Source organism: Telmatherina bonti (assembly GCF_933228915.1).
Source record: "Telmatherina bonti genome assembly, chromosome: 17".
Taxonomy (NCBI): domain Eukaryota; kingdom Metazoa; phylum Chordata; class Actinopteri; order Atheriniformes; family Telmatherinidae; genus Telmatherina; species Telmatherina bonti.
In genome coordinates this window covers 22,491,598-22,518,574 of record NC_136615.1, presented here as the reverse complement: position 1 = coordinate 22,518,574, position 26,977 = coordinate 22,491,598, and the positions used below count along the sequence as shown (strand labels likewise).

Below are 26,977 nucleotides of genomic sequence, written 5' to 3'. Positions count from 1 at the left end.
TGACACAAAAATCTATTAAAACTCAAATTAGATTCAACTTCACTTTGTACATCCAACTCTGATACACAAGGTGAAATACACCCATTTAAAGACACAGATTTGCAATTAAAGCATAACTAAGCTAATCAATGACTTCTCAGACCTATTCCAAAAGTAAAATAATGTATGCACTAGTTTAAGGTTTCACCTTTCAAGCAAACTGACAATCTGAAAAATTTAACCGCCGCAGGATGAAGACATTCACTAGTGTAGAGATTTGTCAATGTCGATGAAATGTCATATTGCCTGAGGCATAATCTCAACAAGCTTGAATTTAGAATTCCAATGAATAGTTGAAGCAATAAATACCAAAAAAGACCTAAAATACACATTTAAAAAAACTTATTTTATTATTATTCTTGTATCTGATTTGACTTCAATTTAAAAAATGTATAACCCAAAATGATTATTATCAAAGATGTTTAGGTTTCAACAGCCAATAAATCATTTTCTGTCTGTTTGTCCAGCTCAGCATTACAGTGGAAGCAGCACCTGATGACCATCTTCCCCTGGGGGGGGGGGCAAATCACTTCAGCAGGCTCCTATTGAGTGTGGTGATGCTGCGGTGCAATGCTAGGAGCTTTCCAGATCACTGAGTTTCTTGTCCACAAGCAGAAATCAGTCTCTCCGCAGGCAAACTTCATTCCGGCCACTTCTATCCGCGCTCTTTGTCTTTGTCAGTCACTCGTCAGAGTTCGTGACCACAGATGGGGAGCAAAATTGATATCGACCATTAAACTATACAACTTTTTCACAACTGTTTTACCAAACCATGTCATCAAAAAATAAAAAAAAGATGACACTCTGTAGTTATTTAACAGTTTGTCTCTGAGGGTTACTTGTTGTTGTTCTACGTGTGTTTAACAGGTGGGTTAGGTGGCCTTCAAAACAACACACACATACACATGCACACAGCTGTACACAGTTTAATCCTTGGCAGTCAGCCCAAATCATCTCTACCCTCAAGGGTTAACCTCTTGATTCAGTTTCAATCAGGACCACAGATTATCTGGCCTAACCCTGCTGGAGTGGACTCAATCTTGGGCCAAAGAGGGAAGTAAAGCAGGGATTTCTCCCAGGAGGAATCAATCACTTTGCCAAGCTCCTCGGAGCTAGCCTTCACTTGGATTTAACTGCTGCACTCAGCCACCTCCTCTTGTCCAATCTCATTCTGAATAAGGCAGTAGGTCAGAAATACACAGACTGAAATCACTGACCTGACAGGAGGATCTTCCGTATTATGATCAGTACATAGGAATTTGGGGAATTTCAGGTGAAGAGGCAGAAAATCCTTACAAATCGTTAAAACAACGGCAGATGTCGAAGGGATAGCGTCTCTCTACCGCATCCTTTCCACTTAATTTCAACAATGCTAGCAGAGCTACAGTCAGGTCAGAGGATTTCTGCTCTCATGTCTCTCTCTGCAGGAGTATGTGTGTTTGTCTGAGGTAAGTTTCATATTCGAAAAGCACCAGGAATGCTTTTAGTCATAGGTTAAACTATGTGTGCTTTCCATTTCGCTCTATTTGCCCAGATCCTGCAGCAGATTACTGTGTGCTTGATGTGCATGAATCATGATATCACTAAATCGTGGATTAGAGACAAAATTGTCTTGCTTTTGAAACAAAACCATTAAGCACCGCAAAGACAGCAAGCACAAACCTCACTGGCCTCAACAGCTTTAGTGACAAGGGTATAAAGAAATAAAATCATTGAACAAATCTATTCAGTAACAGACATGGTTTTAATTCTTCTGAAAACCAGCATCAGTGAATGATTTTTTTTTCTCAGCCAATCAAAAAATGTAAGTTAAAACACTTCCAGGCAAAGAAATGAACTTGGGTCATAAAGATTGGAAAATACTGTCCCATTCTCCAAAGTCAACCTCATTATTAAAGATGGACTTGCATGAAGTAGGAAACTGCTCTGTGGTCTGATAAGTCTAAATGTACCATTCTCTTTAGAAGACTTTTAAATGGTTTGTCCTCCCACATAAAGGCAGCTTTTCAGAGTACAATCCAACTACAGGCAGTATCCATGATAATATGGAGGACCATTCGCACAGATAGCATTGGTGACTTTCACATATATCAGGGCACATTAAACACTGAATGCCTTCAGCATGATGTAAAGCAACACATTCAGACATTCATTGTTCTAAGTTGCTTTTCAATCTGATCTTAAAATATTCTTCAAGATAATTATTAGGTTACAGGTATTTATGGCCTTGCGTTTGTTTTAAACACGACAAATCTAAAATTGATTTGGATCCTGTTTGATCAATAAACTACAAACTGATCAACAATCTTTTCATTTAGCATTTTAAGAAATCTCTACACAGTTGGTCTTATTCATGAACGATAAAGGGCACTTGATAGCTAAGTGAACACAGCTTTTAAAGAGATCAAACAAATGAGAAAAAAAGAGATGTATGTTTAATCAGTTCTTTTAGATATGAGCCCTGCTTTTGATAATGTCAATCACAACAATCTACTCTGACATATGAAGTACTAGGCTGGAATTACAAACACAGCAAATCATTTAATACACTCACATCTGTCTAACAGAGCCTTCTTAGTTTTACCTCCTTAATGGCTAACTTGTGGTCTACCACAAGGCTTAGCCATGGACCCCCTTATGTTTTCTATTTATATGCTACTTCTAGGCTTTCTAATTTAAGATCACAGAGTAAGAAAGTGTTTTGTGCTGATGACACGCAGACACACAAATCGATAAAATCTAAAGATCCCAGAAGCTTTGTGATACTCACAGCTTATATGTCATTAAATCAAAGGGCTAAAAATTCCTATACATTTACTGATTTTAAATAAAAAAATCATTCAGTTAAGTCACCCAAAAGTATTAAATCCAGTTTCTAATGTTGGTAGGTTATAAAACAATATCAGCAGGCTACTTAGAATCCGGAGGTAATATGGTCTAGCATTTGTTTTGTCATCTTTGTTTGTTTGTTAGTCTTTTTTTTATATTCCAATTTAGAACAGCCATAGCAATCATGTTAGTTCTTCAAACTGCAAACTTAGTTATGCATATTTTTGCCTATTTTTGCCTCAGCCACAATAATTCACAATGATCTATCAGTCAGGGCTCCCTTTCTCATATCTAGTTAATTCAAAAGGCTGCTGCTAGGCTCATTACTGTGAGAAAAACACAAAAAGCACATCACCCCTTGTGTTTCCCCTGTCGCCACCAACTTCTTGTTAGAAAAATCTAACAGTATGAAAAATTTGCTTTTCCATCCAGATCACAGCTTTGAACGAGATATCAGGCCTTTGCTATAAGAGCTCTTGTTTTTGTTTTTTTTTTTGTTTGTTTGTTTTTTGGTCACTGAATACAGGTACAGTACATCCCAAGCCACCTTCAAATGCTTTCTTAAAACTTTACTCCAAGAGAAAAGCTTTGACTATATCTGATATAGTTATCATTATTGATCTGGTCACATCTGAACATCCTTACAACTGACCCTATTTCTATGAAGCACTTGGTAACACCGTTAGAGAAAGTGATACAAGAATAATAAAGAAAAGAATATGAATAAAAAGAGCCCTGGTACTAAATAGATCAGTCATCCTCTGACAACTTAAATGGAGCATTTTTACAATTCAGATAAAGTATAGGGTAAAATGATTTACAAATCATTGCCCTTGATTTGTTTACATTTTATGTGCAACATTCACACAAACCATGTTGTACATTATACTGATGTGAAACATTCTGATAAGCAATAATTTACTCCACTCTGTGATTTGCTGAAAAAGGAAGCACAGTGAAAGTTTAAAACCAGATTGCACTGCGCGTTTCGCTTTGACAGGGCTGCTTTTTATATTAAGTTCACTTTTACCCAGAGGAGTTAGGAAGATTAGTTATTTGTTCTCCTGCTCCATTAAACAGATGCATTATTTATGAAGTCAAATAACCAAAGAACCTTGTTGAAATGTTTGTGGGATGTTGAGATATGAAAACCAGTGAATCATTTGCCAATTATTTCCCTGTTTATGGAAGAGTGCTCCCCATAACTCCCACAATAACAGTGAGGCTGAAACAGACAGGATGTGTCAGAAATTTATGAAGTCAGGGAACCTGGCAGAGAACACAAGTCATTCTGGCGCTCATGCATTTTACTGCGTGGCCTTGATGGTGAGCCCTATCAGTATTCAAGAGCCTTAAGTAATCGTTTAAATGCATGGAACTTATCCCTCATGAATATACTCTAATATGCTACGTATCCCAGTGATTCTGCTTAGTATCTTATAATTCATATGTTTCCGAAACAATCAAATTTCATATAATCCCCCCTAAACTCCTGTCCCAACTTGCTTAGCTGCAGAGGCCAGTGATCACTATGGTTTAAATACTTAAAGTTAAACCCTCTCTTCTGGGCAGCCATTACCACACACAGCCATGTGCACCGAATATTTGGCATCTTCATAAGTCTAAACTATACAGAAAAAAAAAAAAAAAAAAACCAAAGACCTTTAAATGAAAAATGAGTAAATGTCACATTTAATTATCAACTATCAGCAATCCAGATGGCTGAAATTCCTGCTTGGCAATTTGCTTGGGAAGCATATTGACTTTTTCTCAAGAACCTGAGACATTACTTAAAAGCTGCAATTACAGACTTGAGCTCAATCCCAAATCCTTCCTTGGCCATACGTTTGGCCCTGTTCCTCTGTTTTACTGGGTGAAAGAGCCTCTTTTTCTTTAAGGGATCAAGGAGGAGTAGCCATCTTACATTTTAACCAGAGTTGTCAGGACTCCTGTGATGCTACATGACAAGTAGTTCTTAATCCCCAGAAGTAGACTGACATCTCTAAAAATAAGTGACAGGGAAGCACCAAAGGGAGAAATTAGGACTGGGCAGTGAACCTTTAACCAAACTAATCTTGAATTCCACAGGCCTATTGTGAACTTATAGACCCCCCACGGACCACAAAAACATTTGATATGTTCTGTGAGTGTCCAGTGAAACTGGAAACTGGAGGATAGGTCATTTTTGGGTTTTTTGTTTTTTTTTTGGTGTGAAAAAAAAAATCATACAGATCGCTAGACTCACCTTAGTGTAAAATTCTCCAATGTTGATGTACTGGCCACAAAGACATAGAAAGTTGCCACATCTGTGGTTTTCAAGGGTTTGGAAGAAGTTTGGATCACCACAGCACCTCCCAGTCTCAGTCGAAGGAAAGTAGGGTTCCCTGCTGGGGCTTTGACCAAAGTTACACTTCCAATCCGCCTCATAGGTGTCCCAGATCCTCCGGAGTCTCTCCCTCTTCCCACACCTACTCGTTGGAGGCTGTCCTGTGGAGTACATTGGCCAGTCTGATCCCTTCTGCTCTGGAAATAGACCTCAACAACATTCCCCTGAAGTTCCTTAATTCCTTCATTTCTTTCAACTTCCCTGCTGGAGCTTCCAGATTTACTGGCTGAAGTGAACCAGGAAGGTTCTAGCTTCAGTTGTGCCACACAGAATTCACCTGGAGACACAAGACAAGCTCCACGGACTTCCCTAGTCTCCCAAAAGGCGTACGCCGTCACGCAGTGAGCCCCCTCTTTGGTCTTCGCCCCACCACTTTTAGTTTCATCATCTCCTTTAGAGCCCATTGTTTCGTGCCCAACAGTGATATTGCTTTCTGTGGGCATGTGGAAGAGAATCTTGACAACAGGGGCTGAGGAACGGACTTGGCGGGTCAAGATGGCCGACAAAATTCTGCGTCCACTGAGGACCAGGTCTGGGGGAATGGCGGCATCCACAGCTAGCGGACCATAGGAGACCTTGATAGAAGGCTGGAAGACTCCAGCACCTGGATTAGTCATGAGAAAAGTCTGTGCCTGAGCTTTCAGGCTGGAATTTCCTATCAGCTCTGAACTTTCTTGTTTTAGAAAGACGTGTTCTGCGTTGAAGATTTGGAAGTTGATGGAGGGATAAACAGGGGACGGACTGGGAAATATCCCATTGTCTTTAGCAAGTTTCTGGCCTTCGGCAGCTGAAAGAAAATAAAATAAAAAAGAGAAATTAGATCTACTGTTGTGGTTCACAACATTTCCTATCACAAAGTTAGTCTGCTAATGTAAATATTTGATGAAGATTAATCAGAGGAAGACTCGTGGCCGGAGAGACAGAGACTCATTGACAAAGGGTTAAGTTGGTAGCCAAAATATCTGAGTCAGGCTTGAGAAGCTGCACAGGGAGGTGGATTGCCAGGAGGAACCACGGTCAACAAATACATGGCAAAGCCAAAAACACAATACAAGAAAAATGGCTCATACTTGGTTTCTACATTTAAAAAAGAGAAAAGCAAATTAATCCAAACATGGCTATTTTTTAGACAAAACATAAACCTTTGTTATTGTCATCTCAGAAAGTTAAAAGACACAATTAACATTTTCTAAAGAACATTTAACAGTGATGCTCCCAACAGATATAAAAGAATAATAAAAAAGAATGACACAGCAACACAATACCATTCATCCTGCATATTATAGAGCCAGATGATAAGAATCTATAACAAATGTTAAAGCAAACAGACCAAAAAGGCACACATTCTTGTTTATTACCATTAAATGCCACCTACAAAGATGTTCACATTAGCATAATTTCTTTTACGAAATCACAGTTCTACTACAAACACTACTGCAGTATTGTGCATATAAAGACTTTCCTATAGTCTTCCCTCAATAGAATACCCAGGCTGCTGTCATCACATACCTCTACGTGCTGCAATACAGCAAGTAGCAAATGCATCTTCTGAGTACTGAAAAGCCTCTGTCATAAGTCCTGCATAATAACTATTTGTCCCCAACCGGATGCTGTATTTGACAGAGCGCACTTCCCTCTGCCAAAGACACCTGGTAATTTGCCATCCTTCATGTTGAAGTGGAAAAGATTTAGCATATGAATATGACTTTGCCTTACCTCAAATAAACAACCCATCTACAGGCAAAAAACCTTGGCCAAAGTAAAACCTCTGTTTCCCTGAAAGTGCAGGAAGAGATATATCATTCTTTTCTCATTTTCAGACCCTATTTTACAAGTGCATCTATATGTAAATAAGATTTCCTCCTGTAAGAGAAGCCAAATCTGAACTGATGTCAAAGTTAATATTAAACAGGGAGTATTGAGGAGGAGAAGGAGAAAGTCTCTTACTCAAGAGATTAAACAAAAGGTGCGCAGAATTTTACATTAAAGCCAAAATTTTATAATGGTGGACTTACATTCCTTAAAATATCTGCAGGATTAAAGCAAACTTAAAGTTAAACTAACTTAAATCCTCTTTTCCATTTATATATATTACACATTTGCTGCTGCAAAAATCTGGCTTCATGGTCTGATTTGTTTAAATTCTCACGTGTTATTTTGCTCTTTAATCTGCACTCCACAGCCCGCATGAACAGGACTTTTGAAACGCATAAAAGGATTTCTTTTACATTTGGTGGTCGGATAGGCTCTCAGGCAATTCACTCCAGCTAATTAGATGATGGTGATGATCCAGATTTTTTGCTTTTGGGCAATTATTGGCTGACAAGAATTAATGGAAAAAAACATAATGCAACATCAGAAAACATCTGTTTAGCTAAAAAAGTTTAATGAATGTTGGCTTCAGTTTATGAGAACTATTCTTTGCCGGCAGATGTTTGTGCGGTCTCATTTACAGCGAGTGCTGTCTGGTTCCTCATTATTCTACTCCAAAAAGCATAAGAGATATGTTTGAATGCACCCGGTTGTAAATCCAGCTGTTTAAAGCTAACCTCATGAAAACACACAACATTGCTACTGTATATTGTGTACAACAGGCTAAAGTAATTCACAAAATGAAAACTATGCAAATGTGAATATGATTTTCTAAAGCTCTGGATTATTTCAATGTCGATCAACACAATAATTTGATGAACCCTAGCTGACTTCTTAATTAAAATAAAAAATGGGACACATTTTGAGATTTTTTCTTAACGATGGCAGTAAATGATAGATCAAACTCCAGAAAGTCTCACTGACACATGAGGCGGCACATCTGTGACTGGACTGGAAGATAAAGCTATCATACATATTCATGGTTTTTGAACAAGGAAGGATATCAAAGGGTGAACCCTATTACTTAGACACGCATTGGGAGCACAGCTGAGTCCTGCACGAGCAGAAATGCAGCATGTACATGCCGAAAAATGGGCACGCAGATATGATGTGTAGATGTAAGCCCAGCCAATCTCAGAGAGTGGTCTCTTGCATGATAGCAGTATCACACAGAGACAGCCTCCACACTGTGGCCACACAGCTACTAGTGCAGGTTATCTTTTAACAACCAGAGAAACAGCTGTGCAACCTCAGCTTCAGGCCTCTTTAATCCCACAGATGAAGCCTCCTGACGCACACTGGAGTCTGCTGTGACTTTCAGTTGGACAGACAACTGACAGACAGATGAATAACAAAATATGATGAAGCTTTGGTCAATAACCAAAATATATATATTTCTAATCAGAAAACCTTGTGAACCAAGCAAGTAAAGACACCATAAATCTGCTAAATGATTAAACATCCTGAAAATGTTTGGGTTTTAAGGCTCATATCAACAACATAATCTTTTAGTGGATAAAGAGACAACGGTGTACTATTTTTATTTGGTGCATTTAGAAAATCATGCAGAGAGGGAGGGGCAATCAAGTTCATTTATCCCATTCATTTAAACTCTAAACACAGCTGAAGCCCTACAGCTACTTCCAACCCACTTGTCTTCATATAAAGGCGTCTGGATCTACGTCAACAATTTCGTCTCTTCAAACCTGTGCGCAAATAAAACCAGGGTGTTCACCTTATGTCAAAAGCAGTCACAAGCCTCACCTTTAATAGCTGTCATAACTGCCACTGCGACAACTGGAAACAGTGAGCGGAGGGAGAAGTTGAGCATCATTTTGGTGAAGTCGCAGCTTGTCTTGCACTCTGCTCTGAGCGTCAATGCGCACCGGGCTCCGGTGAGTTTGTGCGCGCACGTTTGAAAGAAAGCAAATCATTACATAGCTCAGCGTCCAATAAAGTTTCTTCCTCTCATTGCAGAGGATGAAGAAGTCATAAAAAAGATGGAGATAGGCCGATACCCGTATCCAAATAAAATAGTTGTCTCCCTTGGAAAGTTTTAAACGTGACTCCCGTTTCTTCCAGCTGATGCTATAGGCAGCCTATCTGGCTTCTGGAAGTACGATTGTGACTGACACGGCTGGACAGCATCAGACACAACTCTTCCCACGATAGAAATCAGTAAACATGTGCCGTCGGTCAGATTAATCTGACCCACGTGGGTTTAATCGCCGGTATAGAGGGAGAGCCTCAAGCAAATGAAATGCGCACAAGGTTGGAGATGAGTGGTCCCTCCACGGCTGTTGTTTTATTAAAACCATGTCTAAACAAGAGAAACCTTTTAACTAAAGACTAAAATATTTAATAATTACGGTAATATTTTCATAATTACATTTTTAGTCGTCTCTCTCTCTTTCTCTTTCTCTGTGGCTCTTAAATTCGCAAATATTCCCCTAATACAGGCTGCCATTTCATAAGTGGTGACATTACTTGACTCAGGTTTCAGGGGTAGAGAAACTATTGAGCATGTTTTGCCAGCTGTCAGCGGCATATTCTCTGTCAGCAGAATCTCGTGGGGAAAAACCTGGTGCGTTCATGGCAGATGGATTCAGTCACCAAAGCCTTGGTGTGTCACAGTTTTGGCCACAGGGTGCAAGGAGTAAAAAAACTCAGATAATTATTTAGCCTTGTACTAGATGTGACAAATTGCGTTAGTTTTTCGTTTTTTTTTTTTTTTTTTTTTTTCTAAATAAGCTAAGACTGCCTTGTTTCATTTATGTTTACAGCGTTTAAATATTTGACTTTGGTGAGCCCGGATTGAGAGAGAGAGGGAAAAAGTACAAAATGTTTTGTACTGCTCCATGCCCAAAGGCTGCATTTAATTCCTCTGGTTTATTTTGTATATCATTACATCTGCCTTGACCTAAAATTTTATAGACTCATGAGGTACATTTAGCACCAGTGTGAGTCAGCCTGCTCAGAAGTAGCATGGTGAGTCCTAGTTGTACCCCACCAGCAGACTCTTGATATAAAGAGCAGTCTTTTCTACCTTGGGAGGTGATGCAGACTGCAGGCTCTGATTCTGCGAAGTCACTTCATACAATGTGCTAATGGGAAATTTGCATTACTGTATTAAAACAACTGGTTTGAAAAGCTTGATCGAAGCTTCTCACCTCTCCTCTCTCCATCATCCATCCAAACACCTCCTTTCTTCCGACTGAATGCCAACTAAACCCACTGCACCCAACACTTGTTTTATAGCAAGCGGATGCTCGTGCCAGGTGCCAGCATTAAGCAAGCAGGGATCATTGGTGAGTAAACAGTTTCCCACTTGACTGCAGTAAATAATTAGAATAAGCATGCGGCTTAAGTGAGACATTAAGGGATCTCTAAATGCCAGTAAAATTTAGAAGTTACAGACTGCATTACCTCAAGACTTAAAACTGGATTTAACTGTACACGTTGCGGTAGCACCTCACTGTGCCAGGGCATTAATGTGGACTGCATTTTGAAGCCATTGACTTTTAATTTGAGCAGTTTGTCTGTGGTTTTGGCTTCAAGTCACAATTAAAGCTGACAGTGGTAGAGGCCACTGACAGCTGAGTCTGGGAATGTCTCCAGATCTCAGTTGTTCCAGACTTGCAACCTGCTGTCGGTGCTATTAGAGATGACAGGGGTGGTTTGGATTCACTTTATGCCTTTTCAGTAGTGGCTGTTAAGCGGTTGCCAGGTGGCCTTAAGGGTTTGGGGGAGTTATTTGATGTAGAGCAGCATGGGTTAAAACCCCACATCCTGTAAATATTTATGAAATTAAATAGAAAACTGATTCATGGTGTGGTTAAAACAGATTAAAAGCAGGATCATTTTCCATTCTTGTTGTAGTGTAGGACAAACAAGGACCCAAGTGCAGATTGGATGTGGATACTAGGACAGGTTTATTGTTCTCCTGGGCAGAATGGTAGGTGGCCAGGCAGGCGGGCGGGCGGGCAGGCAGGCAGGTTGGCGGGCGGGCAGGCAGGCAGGCGGGCGGGCGGGCAGGCGGGCGGGCAGGCAGGCAGGCGGGCAGGCAGGCAGGCAGGCGGGCAGGCAGGCAGGCGGGCGGGCGGGCGGGCAGGCGGGCAGGCGGGCAGGCGGGCAGGCGGGCAGGCGGGCGGGCGGGCAAGAATCATGCACTGGTGACAGAACAGACAGTTGTGAAACAAGCAGTTTAAATTCTTAAGCTGAAATGCTGCAATGGCCGAGAGCTGTTACCACAGATGACAATCAGGCGATGACTGGTGAACTGAGCTGGCCTTTTATCTTGCTGCTGCTGATTACCCGATGAGAACCTGGTGTGGACTTGATTGCCAGGGAAACAGGCACACCCACTGCAGCACAGGTCAGAGCAGGAACCACAACAGTACCCCCCCCTCCACGGGAGCCACCGGGCGACCGAAACTTCTCCGGATGAGCACGACGAAAATCCCGGACCAGGGAGGCATCCAGAATAAATGAGCGCGGAACCCAGGCACGCTCCTCAGGACCATACCCCTCCCAGTCCACCAGAAACTGGAAGCCACGACCCCGACGCCGCACATCCAGGAGACGCCGGACAGAATAGGCAGGGCGACCCGCCACAAGCCGGGCGGGAGGGGGTCTGGAAGGAGGGACGAGAGGACTAGAGGAAACAGGCTTGAGTTGGGAGACATGAAAAGGGTGGACTCTCATGGAACTGGGGAGTTTCAGTTTGACCATGGTGGGATTAATGATCTGCTCAACCTCAAAAGGACCCAAGAAGCGGGGGGCCAACTTCTTGGCATCAGTACGCAATGGAATGTTCTTTGCTGATAACCAAACCTTTTGGCCAGGTGCGTAATGGGGTCCAGGAGTCCGATGAAGATCCGCCATGCGGCGGGTACGTACGGAGGCAGTTCGAGCCTTCCTCCAAATCCGTCGGCAGCGGCGGATGTGTAGCTGGACCGACGGCACAGAAACCTCCACCTCCTGTGCTGGAAACAGGGGCGGCTGATATCCCAGGGAGCATTCGAAAGGTGATAAGCCTGAAGCAGAAGAGGTAAGGGAGTTGTGAGCATACTCTACCCAGTCCAGATGGTCACACCAGGAGGAGGGGTTGGACTCAGCCACACATGTCAGGGCAGTTTCCAGATCCTGATTAGACCTCTCAGCCTGGCCATTGGTCTGGGGATGGAAACCAGACGACAGGCTCACAGTGGCCCCGAGTGAGTGACAAAACGACTTCCATACCTGGGATGTAAATTGGGGTCCTCTGTCTGATACTATGTCTGTGGGCAGACCATGGAGCCGAAAGACATGATGAAGTAAGTTGGCTGTCTCCTTGGCAGTAGGAAGTTTGGGAAGGGCAATAAAGTGAAGAGCTTTGGAAAAGCGAACAACAACTGAGGATGGTGGTGTTACCTCTTGAGGCTGGAAGACCAGTGACGAAGTCCAGAGCAATGTGCTACCAGGGTCTGCTTGGAACAGGTAATGGACGAAGAAATCCCGCAGGTGGCTGATGCGATGACTTACTGCGTGCACACGTCGTACAGGCTGCAACAAACTCCCGGACATCTTTATCCATTGTGGGCCACCAGAATCTGCGTCTCAGAAAAGAAAGTGTTCGCACAGAACCAGGGTGGCATGCTAGGTGGGAGGAATGTCCCCACTGGAGGACTTGGGAACGTACAGAATTGGGGACATAAAGGCGGTTACGGGGACCTGTGCCAGGGTCAGGCTGTTGCTGTTGGGCCTCTCTAACCCTGTCCTCCACCTCCCAGGAAACAGCGGCTACACCACAGGTTGCAGGTAAGATGGTATCAGGTGAAACTGCAGTCTTGGGTGGAAATTGGCGAGAGAGAGTCCGGTTTCTGGTTTTTGGACCCAGGTCTGTATGACAGCGTGAAGTGGAATCGATTGAAGAAAAGAGACCAACGGGCCTGTCGGGGATTCATTTGTCTAGCAGACTGTAGGTATTCCAGGTTCTTATGGTCAGTCCAGATGAGGAATGGCACTTTGGATCCCTCCAACCAATGGCGCCACTGCTCCAGGGCGAGTTTGATGGCTAAGAGTTCCCTATCACCGACATGGTAGTTCTGCTCAGCTGGTGTTAGACGTCGAGAGAAAAAAGCACAAGGATGTAACTTCTGAGACTCTGGGGATCGTTGGGACAAGACAGCTCCAACGCCGACATCAGAAGCATCAACCTCCACCACAAATTGATGGTTGAGATCAGGGTGGAGGAGGACAGGAGCAGTGGTGAATAGATCCTTTAACTTGACAAAAGCCTGAGCCGCCGGCTCAGACCAGACAAATGGGACTGTAGGTGATGTAAGTCTTGTCAGGGGAGCTGCGATGCGGCTATAATTGCAAATGAATCTGCGATAAAAATTAGCAAAACCCAAGAAACGTTGCAGCTGCTTGACAGAAGTTGGGACTGGCCATTCGGTAACAGCTTTGACCTTCTCAGGATCTGCTCGGACCTGCCCACTCTCAAAAGTGTATCCGAGAAAAGAAACAGTGTTCTTATGAAAATCACACTTCTCGGCCTTAACGAATAGGCGATTCTCCAGAAGTCTCTGCAGGACTTGTTGGACATGTTGTATATGTTCGGTGAGGTTGTGGGAAAAGATGAGGATATCGTCTAAATAGACGAAAACAAAACGGTTCAGGAAGTCTCTCAGCACATCATTAACTAAGGCTTGGAAAACAGCAGGGGGCATTACAAAGTCCAAAAGGCATGACTCGATACTCAAAATGGCCGAGTGGGGTCTTGAAGGCTGTCTTCCACTCATCTCCCTCTTTTATCCTGACCAGATGATATGCTTTGCGGAGATCTAGCTTTGTGAAGATTGTTGAGCCATGGAGAGAGTTGAAGGCAGACTCAAGAAGTGGCAGAGGATACTTATTCTTTATGGTTATAGCATTTAATCTCCGGTAGTCAATACAAGGCCGAAGAGAACCATCCTTCTTAGAGACAAAGAAAAAACCTGCGCCAACAGGGGAAGAAGGTCTAATTAAACCAGCAGCCAGCGAAGCCGAAATATATTTCTCCATGGCCTCAGTCTCTGGCTTAGAAAGATTGTACAGACGACTGGCTGGCAACGGAGCCCCAGGTAACAAGTCTATGGCGCAGTCATATGGTCGGTGAGGAGGAAGAGAAAGGGCCCTCTCTTTACTGAACACCTCAGCAAGGTCATGGTAGGCTAGAGGAATGTCTGACAAATCCTTAGAAGTGGGACAATGACTGGTAGTGGTTATACCAGATGGGACGGCAGAGTGAAGACAAGTTGCATGACAATAAGAACTCCAGTTAATAATCCTCCCAGTAGTCCAATCCAGATGGGGATTGTGTAACGATAACCAGGGGTGTCCTAAAACCAGGGGTGAATTTGGTGAGTTTACGACAAAGAAACTGATAAACTCCTGGTGATTTCCCGAAACAATTTGTTTAACCGGAACAGACTCTTGGGTGATGGAGTAAAGAATGCTGCCATCCAGAGCCCGGGCAGAAACAGGAGGGAAGAGAGACTCCAGGTCTAGATTAATTCTTGCAGCCCATTCCTTGTCAATAAAGTTTGCTTCAGCTCCAGAATCCACTAAAGCCTGTACTGGATGAGAGAAACCCTTGACATATAGCACCGCTGGAATGAGTGTCTTTGTGTGGGGAATTACCTTTGGAGTGGTGGTCGTCAGTACTCCCACAGCTACTGACGACCCAGATCTTTTGGCCGTTCTGTGCAGACAGCTCTCTGGTGTCCTGGTCTTCCACAATAAAAACAAACGCCGGTGTCCCTCCTCCTCTGTCGTTCCTCCGTGGACAGATTAGCTCGGCCCAGCTGCATGGGCTCCTCGGACTGTGTTGTGCTAGGAAGGGAAGGGCGGACCGCTCCGATGGTGGAGCCGGGAAAATACAGCTCAGAACGAGTCTGCCGCTCTGTCTCTCTCCCGTAAGCGGTTGTCCAGCCTTATTGAGAGGGAAACCAGGTCGTCCAGGGAATCTGATGCATCACGGGTGGCAAGCTCATCCTTAAGCCAGCTGCTTAAACCATTTGTGAAGATTCCACAAAGAGCCTGATCATTCCAGCCCGAATCTGCAGCCGCAGTCCTGAAATCCACAGCAAACTCAGCAACACTCATTTTTCCTTGTCGGAGATTAATCAGCCGCTTAACGGCATCGCCCCCTCTCACTGGATGGTCAAACACCTTCATCTCATCCATAAAAGCTGGATAAGACATGTGCCTGAAACCCTGCCGTTCAAACGCTGCTTCTGCCCATGACAAAGCCTTGCCCTCCAGAAGTCCGATGACGTAGGAGATCTTGGATTTGTCACTGGCATAAGTGATGGGCTTCTGGTCAAACACAAGTGAGCATTGGAGTAAGAACCCTCTACATTTACCCAGATCCCCGGCATAAGGTTTGGGGTCCGGGATGTGTGTCTCTCTTACCGGGGTGGCAGAAGCGGTAGGATGCCTGGATGAGTCCGGAACCTGTTGCTGATCGGGAGCAGGCTGTACCAGACCAGCCACATGACTGGTGAGTTGAGACAACTGCGTAAGGATGGTGTGGTAATTCTGGTCCAAAGTTAGAAGCATCTGCTCATGTCGAGCTAAGTGACCATTCTGACCGGATAGGGCTTGCTGAAGTTGTCCGGCAGCGCCTTCTGGGTTAGAATCTGCTGGATCCATACCTGATGGCCTGATTGTTCTGTTGTAGTGTAGGACGGGCGGGCGGGCGGGCAGGCAGGCAGGCAGGCAGGTTGGCGGGCGGGCGGGCGGGCAGGCAGGCAGGCAGGTTGGCGGGCGGGCGGGCAGGCAGGCTGGTTGGCGGGCGGGCAGGCAGGCGGGCAGGCAGGCTGGTTGGCGGGCGGGCAGGCAGGCTGGTTGGCGGGCGGGCAGGCAGGCTGGTTGGCGGGCGGGCAGGCAGGCTGGTTGGCGGGCGGGCAGGCAGGCAGGCAGGTTGGCGGGCGGGCGGGCAGGCAAGAATCATGCACTGGTGACAGAACAGACAGTTGTGAAACAAGCAGTTTAAATTCTTAAGCTGAAATGCTGCAATGGCCGAGAGCTGTTACCACAGATGACACAACAATCAGGCGATGACTGGTGAACTGAGCTGGCCTTTTATCTTGCTGCTGCTGATTACCCGATGAGAACCTGGTGTGGACTTGATTGCCAGGGAAACAGGCACACCCACTGCAGCACAGGTCAGAGCAGGAACCACAACAATTCTAGTGAGAACCAAAGGCAAGTCCAGCATGGAATACACTGCAAAACATTTTAATTATTTTAATTTCTTGTAATTCGCTTGTAGCACCTTTAGCGAATCATGTTTTTTGTAAGTTTCTTGCAGCAGCACAAAAACATGACGTGAAAAGAGTGATATATTGTAATACAAGTTATGACTGAAATAACTAGATTTTGTTTGATTTGACCTAATAATAGCCTACTATTGGATCCAATCATATATTAATAAAATGTTGCTTTTCACAGATCTGAACCTGCTTGATGCAGAGAAGCTTAGTTAAATTTTCTCCCAGCTGTCTAACAACCCACCTTCTGGATCCAGTTCCCACATAAAAATATGTTATGTTTCTATGAGTATGATCCTTTTAAATATCGTAAATTACTCTCTTCATACTGAGGTTTCCCACTCTGCCTTTGAAACGACAAAGATTGAGCCCCTTCTGAATGAGCCATTTAGACTTTACTGTGTAATAATTTCCAACCTGTATCCAACTTCCATCCATCCATTATCAATACCGCTTAGTCCGATTCAGGGTCACAGGGAAGTCGGAGCCTATCCCAGCAATCAGCAGGCTACACCAGAGGTAGAGCTATCACCCCAATGAAAATATGGGGCCTTATCACCTAATAACCTGATAGTTTATTGTAAAAATGTGAAGCATACCACATAGTTAATGTAATGAATTTTTTTGTAGGAACATAAAACACAAAGGTCTGAATGCAGATGTTGCTGCAACCTTGAAATATTGGAGCAAAATACATTTTATGGAAATGATTCTCCTCAAGCAGAAACATTTCATTTCTTTAAGTCAAGGATTAATATTCCACTCTGATTTGTACACACAGGAATGTGGGAGAGGTGTGAGCAACACATCACTTGCCAGCGTGCTGTGGGCCACATGTGTGTGTCTGGGTGTGTGTTGCTTTTGGTTAACATGTACCAGTGGATACACCGATGGCCTTGCTGTTTTCGGAAAAACTAAAATTAATATGATAAATGCACTGCTGGGACTGGGATAGGAGGACGTAGTCTCGTCTGGTTTATCACTGTGTCCTTCAGCATCACCATCACAATCTGTCCTGTGAAGTACAACTTAATCCCATTTGGTAAATTATACATTTCTCTCATCTAGTGCGCGTACAGTTTCTTCACTCAAGTCTGAATACGGTTTATATTTCACATTTTCACTGCAAAACGTATCATGTTATTATGCTATAAGTTTCACAAGATACATCCATGCATGAGAGAAACACTGGATGTGCAAACTTAAAAACTCACCGATGTACTAAAACAGAGTTCTTGCTGTTGGAGCAAAACATTTACAAAGTTCATTAAGACCTCAGATTGAAAACAAAGCACATCAGACCCCTGCGTGTTTGTGAGATACTAGAGGTACGCTGTTTATGTGGACTATCTGATCTTAACTGCACAATCAACAGAAAGCATGAACAAGTTAAAAGACATGAAAGACATGAATGGGCTGTGCTATATCCTGGGCATCTCCGTTGTCCAAGACAAAGCAAAGAACTGTGTTGTTTTTCACCAGAGGCAGAAAAGAGAAGCAATTCTCCAGGAGAGGATGAGATGCTAGCACCAATCATCTGCAGTTCCTCTTTTTGACTTGCTAAATAGGAACATTACAATAAGAACTACTTTTTAACTTATAGCTGAATTTTGATTTGATTTTGTGTTGTCTTTTCTTTCTTATTTATTTTATCATCATTTTTATAGCCGTTTTTTTTATTATGTAATAATACACTCTTCCATTTATTTCCTATTTATGCAGAGTGCAGTTTTTATTGTTTTGTTTTACTCAAGTAGCTTGTTTCTATGAACTCCTTTGTTTATACTTCATACCCTTTGCTTGTTCTTGGTCTTTTTGTCTAACATCTATAACTCCAGTGTTTTCCTTGTGGGGATGCCTCATGCCGAGGGCTATGCCTGCACACTCTAAAAGGAAGCTGCTTTGGGGATATTGTCCTTGTCTGGCTGGTTTGGGCTGCACTGCAGCCCTGTGGCTGGGATGTGGACCTCTGCATGTCCTGATCTGGATAGTTTCCAGTTGTGGCAGTGTGGAAATGAGTGGGCTGGCTCCAGGTGTGAATGACCCCCCAAGATATCTTTCCTTACAGCAATGTCAAGCCAGATGTTTATTTCCATAATAACATTCACTTAAAGCAATAGAAAGATGAGCAGTGAATGCATGCTGTGTGTGTGTGTGTGTGTGTGTGTGTGTGTGTGTGTGTGTGTGTGTGTGTGTGTGTGTGTGTGTGTGTGTGTGTGTGTATGAGGTTGTGTGTGAGAAAGAGAGATTATCAGGTATGTGTTTTAAAATGATTTTGTATATTTATGTAGAACACATTATTTTTGGTATGAAAGGTAACTTATAGGTAAACTAGGGGTGGAAATTGATGAAAAGTCATTATATAATATTTGTTGCCCCAAAAAGAGTCCCTCTTCTGATCTTTGACTTTTCAAAATTTTATACAGAATAAGCTACCATAGTAAATAAATTATAGTCAGATGTTAGAAAGAAAAAAAAGAATTCTGCAGCAACTCTGATGGATTATATAAAAATTGACCAAAAGATCCTTTTGCCTCTAGTTTGACATTCAGCTGAACTATGACCAGCTTGTTACTCCTCCCTCGTCACTCAGGTCATTCTGGTGTATGATTATTAGATTATTAACCTTTACTGACAGTAATCCAGCTCAGTGATGAATAGTGAACTATAGCGATATTCCATCTTGATAATTCTTTAATACCTCTTATTACTCCCCATCAGCGAGATAGTGAAATTAATTTTCATTAATCCATCAAAAAAGGATGGGCTCAGTTTCATTCTGTTGATGGCGCTGCATCCAAATGGCAGGGGGGGGTCACGTGAACAGTGTAATAACGGAAAGAGTGGTTCAAAAATAGAAGACTTAAAAAAGATTGTAAAAATTTAAGACCTAACATTGTAGCTGGCCAAAAAAGGAATGTGTTTTAGAAAAAAAAATGCTTGAAAGCCTGAGGACTTTTCAGTTAAGACAATGTCTGGGCACATCTTCTTTTCTTTCCCACTTCTGTGAAGACAACAAATTAATGGTCTTCTCAGACCACATCTGAATAGTGCTGGATGTAATGGGGAAATACCATCCAGGTAATGTTTCCTCCCTCCCACAAACAGCCTTCCCTCAGGGCGCTACATGGAACAGGTAAGATGCTTGGAACTCACTGCTTGCTGGGAACCCCTTAAGGTTGGAGGAGATGAATGGACAAAACCATTCAGACCCACCAAGCTTCTTTGTTTTGATTTTTTTTTCTCTTCTAAGTCAAAAAGAGGGGAAAAAACTTGCAGTCTGCAAGCATTCATCATAACACAAGGTCTTATTGTGTCCATACAAGAGGAGAGCAAAAGTGTGTCACATCACTGACATTTTAAGCAAGCAAAGAAACTGCAAGGCGGGATTACTGCTGGCAAAGCTGTCACTTCCCTCAGGATGCCAAACCCTCTGGCAGCTTAAAAGCCTCGGGTTTGCTGGGTGGGAAGGGGTTTGTGATGATTTGATAAACTGCAAACATGTTTGGTAAATGTGTGTGTGTGCAACGCCTCATGTCATTTTAAGGCAGTTGTATTATATGGAGTTAAAACGTTGACTTTTTGTCAAATACGCCACAACTATATGAGTGAATGCTCATTTATCCGACCGAATGTGTGCAAAATCATATTTTAAAACAAAACTTTAAAATAAATCCATTGCTCACCACATAACCAAAGGTCTCTCCGTAGATCAAAGACAGATTACAATATTTTACCTGGAAGTTCCCTGCTGTGATTTTCAGTACACTGGGGTCAAATGGACGAGGAGTGTTTAACTGGTACTTTGAGGTTTTGTGAAATATTCAGAAAGGCCAGCAGGAGATGGATGTCTCATCATGCCCCCCTCTGGTGGCATGGCAGGCAGTCCGAAGGAGGATGATAGAGAGGTTACAACTGGCAAGAATTTTAAACAACTATAGGCCTTCTGGGATGCCTGAGACCCACAATTCAACGTAGATCTGTTGGATAAGATGGGAAAATAAGGGTGAGACCAAGCTAAAGAAAAAAAACAGAGAGGAAGAGGCAGAAGGAGAAGGGGGGAGGATGTGTGTGAGCAGAAGAAAAAGAAAGGACAGGCAGAAAATGGCAAATATACTGAAGGAAACAAAGCAGAGATTCAGTGTTTTGCCAATTCAATTTCCCTCCCCCTTTAATGTCCTGAGAACAAAATGAGGGTATCAGCATAGCCCTGCTGAGAGTCTGCAGCATTGTTTCCCTGAGTCTTTGGAATTGTTTGTGCCAACAATGACTTTTTTAAGACATGATGCTGCAGAAATAGATAAATAAAGAGCTTACAGACCTATAGGTTTGCTAGTGCATGTGTAATTTAGTTCATTGTCTAACTCGACTCTGAAGCAGCCATCTAAATATCACTGCTGCCCCCCAGAGGATTGTGGTGAAATAACAAGATCTGGCAATGATGAACATATTTTAAATTGAATATGAATAAATTAGATTTGTTTGTTCTTTGTAATTATTGTTTTTGCACCATAAACACCACATTAAAACACATTAATAAAGCACACCAACAAGTTCACTACTTTCCATACAGAAAACTGAATAAGGTGGTTATTTTTGTTTGTTTTTTCTGATTATCTGGCTGAAGACAGTGCAGAGAGACAAGTCAGCTCAGTCAAACACTTTAATCCAAGTAAATCACATTTAATTTAGTTATTTTTGACTTAAATAATTATAGTGTTCATAATTATTTGTCTCTTTATGGTCACTTTACAGTTTGATCACTGTACGGAGCTGAAACTTTGAAATTTTACTAAATATGTTCCCACTGTCCAACTTTGAATCTTAATTTATATGTTAAATATGTTTATTTGTTTAATTTGTAAAATCAAATGATAACAAAAACATATTCATATGACATGCAGCATATCAAAAAAGGTTATTTGCCAGTATCCAAATCTGTCATCCACACAATGTGGCTTTAAATAAGACTTCAATGGAAGCGCATGACACAAGTCTTTAACACTCTGGCCAATCAGTGGACATATTGCTCATATACCTTAATTTTACCATCTTGTGTTATTTGTTTGTCATAATCTGTGGGTTTTAGTTCTTGTTCTGTGGTCTGATTAGTTAGTAGTCTCTTGTCATCTTTTCTTCCTGTCTCTTACTTCTGGTCCTAGATTTTAATGCCTGCTTATCGTCTCATAATCAGCCCCTCTGAATATATGCTCCAGGTTTTCCTTTCATCATTGCCAATGTGTGTTTGTCAGTATCTGTTCTGTTCTGGTCTGGTCTGGTCTGACCTTAGTTATAATTGTGTTATCTTGGTTTGGCTGTTTGTTCATTTAATTATCAAAAATAAATGAATAAAGAAAACAATGCATGGAGTGCTACTTGGGTGTAGAGAAGCTTATTCCTCTGGTGCTTACCAGTTTAGGGATTGAAGATGAGTTCTTTGAAAAATGTTTGTCAGCACAGTTTATTGTTAAAAAGAAAATCAGAAACAGCAGCGCTATGTGGGCTGGTAGGGCGGTCACATGATCAGCATGACCTGCTAATGACAAATTCAGAGAATTTGTTCTGTTTGTCAAAATTATATGTGTTGAAGAGAGGATCCACCTAACAGTTGCAGGATGGTAGATCTCGAGGACTGAACTTGGGCACCCCTGCACTAAAACCTGTAGGATGGTAGCTCTTGAGACTGGAATTGGTGACTATTGTCTTGTGTAGGGTAGAAAAGACAGCTGGCAACAGATCTGCCTCCTTATAAACTGTAGAGACTCCTTTCACACACCACATAGGTATCTGTATAAGCCTGCTTTCTTTTTACACATCATTGTAAGGATGCCCTTTGGTGCCGCTGGTATTTACGACAGTTTGTTACCAGGTTATGTTTCAGCCACATTGGTCTCTCTGTCGGTCTGTCGGCAATGCAACTTAAAAAGTTATGGACGGATTTTTAACAAATTTTCAGGAAATCTCAGAAGCAAAATAAAGTGATTAGATTTGGGGAGTGATGATTTTCACCCCTTGGTTCACCCCCTTGTCTTTTAAAGGATTTTGCACGATGAGATATAATTCTGCCATTAGAGCTTCCAACTCAAAAATAATGCCTGCAATTATTGGCGAAAAATATGTATATATCAAATAATAATAGTTAAAATGGTTTGGCAGAGGTCCATGCTATTTGAGATCTAGTTATTCTATTGTAACTCGGGGCCAGAATTTTTCCCAAATCTAACCATGTTGTTTATTTTATGGCACTTCTTGCAATCTGGAATCTGGACTTTATCTCCTGTGTCGTGTGTTTTGTTTATTTCCTGTTTCCTTCTGGTCATTAATTATTGCACCTTCTGCTTATAATAAGTTCTTCAGTATTTATGTTCTTGCTTTTCCTTTGTTCATTGAGTTGTGTTGTTAATCTTAAGTCTGTTAGTCTGTCCGCTTTCCCCATTTCCATTTCTCAGTTAGTTTTTCAGTCATCTTTAGTTGTGTCTTTATCTTTATCAAGTCAGTTTCTGATGTTTCCTGCTTCTGCATCTGCATTTGTTTCTCTTAAACCCTGCATGTGGTTCCCAGTACCTGGTCTCCTGCTTCCTTGATCCATGACACGATACACTTTGCATAGGTGCATGCATACATTTATATATGTAAACATTTTGATTAAAGAGAAAAAGAAAACAAAAAATACATGTGCTGTTTTCTTAATGTCCTCAGCTACTAGTCGTCTGGCAGTAATGAGAATTTTCTCGTTTATTACTATGCTAGCAGCCACTTGTTGAAGCCATGAAGCTGATTACTTCCTCTCGAGGCTTCCATTAAAAACAGCCTAATGCTTGAGAAAGCAGAGCGCTGGTAGCATGTGGTGTGTATTTTGCCACAGAGTGTTGACTTAGGAATGAAACTTCTCAAAGCTTGATCTGTTTTGGGATTTGCTCAGGAAAAGTCTTTAAGAGTGTGCTAATGTACTATGTTTTCCATCAAGAGACGGATTACATTGGACCACATCCATTAGGACACAGTTCCCACTGAAAAGCTTTCTGCTTCCAATAAGAGCCACTAATAGTTTATCAAGTCCCTGAAAAATATGTTTATGGGAAGATATATGTGGGTGATAAGGCTCAGCTGCCGACATTTTTTCTTGCCAATTCTTTTTTTTCTTTTAAACAAGCGTGAAGTTTCACTAATTTGTATGACATTATGATAATGGAAGAAAAAGCATGAAGAGTGCAGGATATCTACCAATCGAGCCCATTAGTACAGGATATGAAAGAGTGATTGGATTTGATTTTGTTTTTACTACAACTGAACATTTAATATAGTTTTTATTAAATCAATTATGTTGCAATAAGATCAGCTCAGTAATATGACACTGTGTCCATCCTTCTGATTAAGTTCAATTGCTTCTCTTTTAGTTGAAGCCCTTCAGAGAGAAGTGATCCGACACTGCCAAAGCACACACACACACACACACACACACACAGCATTGTAATCCTGCACAGTGACTAAGAAATGACAACTGAATCAGCTGAAAATGGTCTCATAAGGCGATGAATGTCTTGATGGGGTTTATCTGAGATGGATAGAGTGAAACTACACTGGGCTGGTTTATAAATATACATTATTGTCCTGTAAGAATCATCTGGTCTAAAGACGGTGAACTTTTGTAAGACAAGATCTTTGACCAAACCCAGTTATATCAGTAGTTCAGGTGGGGCCTTGCTGTGTATAGTTCCATAAACACTAACACAGTCCTACAACATAAGGATTTTTAAACAAAGTGTTCATAATGGACACTCTCCTCTTTAGCCTGGATTACTTAGGGCTCCATGACTTAAAGTAAATGTGTTTCACACAAGTTACTACTTTGACATAGTGCGTTTGAAATTAAGTATGCGCAGTTAATTCATGTCAGGTAAATTGCAGATCTGTTCAAAGCTTGAATGGCAGATGGAAATATATAAGGATTTTGGAGCCACTGAAGCAGGGGTGGGGAACCCTGGTCCTCGACAGCCAGAATCCTGTAGGTTTTCTTACCTGTAGGTAAGACAAGATCTTTGACCAAACCCAGTTATATCAGTATCTAGAAAGCTGGACTCAAATAGATCTACAAGGATACACACCTGTATGACAATGGTGCTGTTTAGAAGCAGGGGATGAGAAGAGTGTACACTCTGAGATGGCTCAGATCCCTGGTGTGTGCAGTGAGAAACTGGAGATGCGTGTTGGTAAGTGTTGTCTGCTGTGGTTTGCTGAGGGGAGAAGCATCAGTGCCATAGATGCCAGAAGGATCAATAAACTCATTCATATGTTAAAGCAGGGTAAATCATTGATGTCAGTGTGAAACAGTAGTTCACCGGTCAAACTGTTCTTCATCATGGGTGCTCAGTCATACCCCACGATGACACATTACAATGACAGAAAAGCTCTTTATTTCAACAAGCGTATTCAGCTCTGCAGCCTTTTGGAGATTGTTTCTACCTTTCACAATAATTTAATTCTACTCCTCGTCTCTGTATATGTACTGAACCTCAATCTAAAAATTGCAATAATTGAAAAAAATAAATATATTTGGTTTTACAAATATTAGTTCATCGTGGGTGTGGTATGTCACAAGTCTCAAATTCGGGAAGGGGCCTTGTATACAACTGTGTTTTCTCTTGTTTTAACAGCAGTTCAATAATGGTTGTTAACTGAGCAACTGATGGACCCATGGGAGAGGAGTATTTACCTATTCTTGTCTGATGTAGGAGTATATCTGTTTGATAGTCGAGGATATACTTTGTCTTAGTGTCTGTTTCAAAATATGTCAGATGTCTTCACTGTGTGAAAGGTGTGGGCTACATGCATACCTTTCCAGCACATGGACTCCTCTATTATGAGGCCAAACTGTTGGACTTTATGATGTAGACATTTTAGCATTGTATTGATTAAATAATTTAAAATGAAAAAATGTAGTTTGTATGGGAGCATGATTCTGTTTAGCTTATAAATACCTCTCAGCCTGGCTGCGATTCAGTGGCGGTCTGGGTGTCCTGGCTCTCCATTGGCGTGGGCTGTACCTTCTGCCTGCGGGAATGGGGGCGTTGCCTTCGGGCTCCTGGGGCCCTCTGTCTGCCCTGGGTGGCCGGTGCCCAGTGCCCCCCCGCCACCTCCTGGGTGGATGCATGGCTGGCTCCGGAGCGGGGCGGTTGGGATCTGTGCTTGGGGACGGCCGCCAGCTGCTCGAGCCTCTGGGTTCTCCGGGCCTTCCTCTTGCCTGCGTGTGGGCAGGGCCACATTAGCATGATCACTCTTCTCTGAACACGTTCCACTCTGTTTGTTCTGCATGTGACACAGTCACTGAGTTGCCTGCAGGTTCATTTACTAACAACGACTGGTTTTCTTCCTGTGTGTCTAATATAGCTTGTGAGCTCTGGGTTTTCCTGATAGTTGATGGCTTCGTCCTCCTGCAGGGGGAACATGACTCCAGTGTGTATAGGTGTATGGATGTGTGTATATATAAGTGGGTGTGTATGTTTGCTTACATACAAGCAAATGTATGTAGGTTGTTCTCTTTTTTTAATCTTTCTCTTTTTTTCTTTCTCTCTTTTTCTTTCTCTCTCTCTTTTTTTCTCTTCAAGTTGTTTTCTGTTTTCTCTTCTTTTCGATTCTCTTTCTGTCCCTCTTCTGTACTCTCCGGTCCGGTCCAGCAGTACAAACTTTGTAAGACAAACAATTATGCAAAATAAATAGAAAAATTAAATTAAAATCCAGAATGTCAAGGGGAGCATTATATCTATGATGCTTCCCTTGGCAAAGTAAATTTGCCCAGCAGAATAGAGCATCCAGAAAATCCATTTTGCCTGCTAAAATGCTGGACAAGACAAAAAAATAAATAAATACCTTTCGGTTCAGGTGGGGCCTTGCTGTGTATAGTTCCATAAACACTAACACAGTCCTACAGCATAAGGATTTTTAAACAAAGTGTTCATAATGGACACTCTCCTCTTTAGCCTGGATTACTTAGGGCTCCATGACTTAAAGTAAATGTGTTTCACACAAGTTACTACTTTGACATAGTGCGTTTGAAATTAAGTATGTGTAGGAGCCATATTATAAGACATGAATGTCTGCGAATATGCTGATGTGTGCAGGCTTGATTGGCACTTGGGTGGAGGGTGTGTCACTTTGGGTGTGAACGCACACATTACAAATAGTTGCACTCACATGAGCGCATCGTTTTGGCTGTAAGGATGCAGAAGTGGGCTGAGCTCGGGAGGAAACTTTTTGTTGACCACAATTAGATGTTTTTGCTCTGCGTATTGTTTGTTCTTTGTAATTTATTTAAAGTAACTATAAAAATAAACAAACGCAATAAGGAGAACATACACCTTAGTGCGCATCATCAATATCTCCCGTGTTTAGCCTGCAGCGGCTAAACACTCCAGTGTTTAGCCGCTGCTAGTTTTGAGAAACACGCAGTTAGCCGCAACAGTATGCGTTAATTCATGTCAGGTAAATTGCAGATCTGTTCAAAGCTTGAATGGCAGATGGAAATATATAAGCATTTTGTAGCCACTGAAGCAGG

At 42.1% G+C, this 26,977-nt stretch overlaps 1 protein-coding gene across 1 annotated transcript in view; it reads right to left on the bottom strand.

Annotated features, from left to right (window-relative positions):
• The window catches only part of LOC306768124 (transmembrane protein 132D), a gene marked incomplete at both ends in the record, with an annotated part of 34,991 nt that extends 26,031 nt beyond the window's left edge, over nucleotides 1–8,960 (bottom strand). Inside the window, 2 exons of the mRNA XM_079256356.1 lie at nucleotides 5,114–6,041; nucleotides 8,891–8,960. Coding sequence (XP_079112482.1) covers nucleotides 5,114–6,041; nucleotides 8,891–8,960 — 998 coding nt within the window. The remainder of the gene's footprint in view (nucleotides 1–5,113; nucleotides 6,042–8,890) is intronic.
• Nucleotides 8,961–26,977: the final 18,017 nt, after the last annotated feature.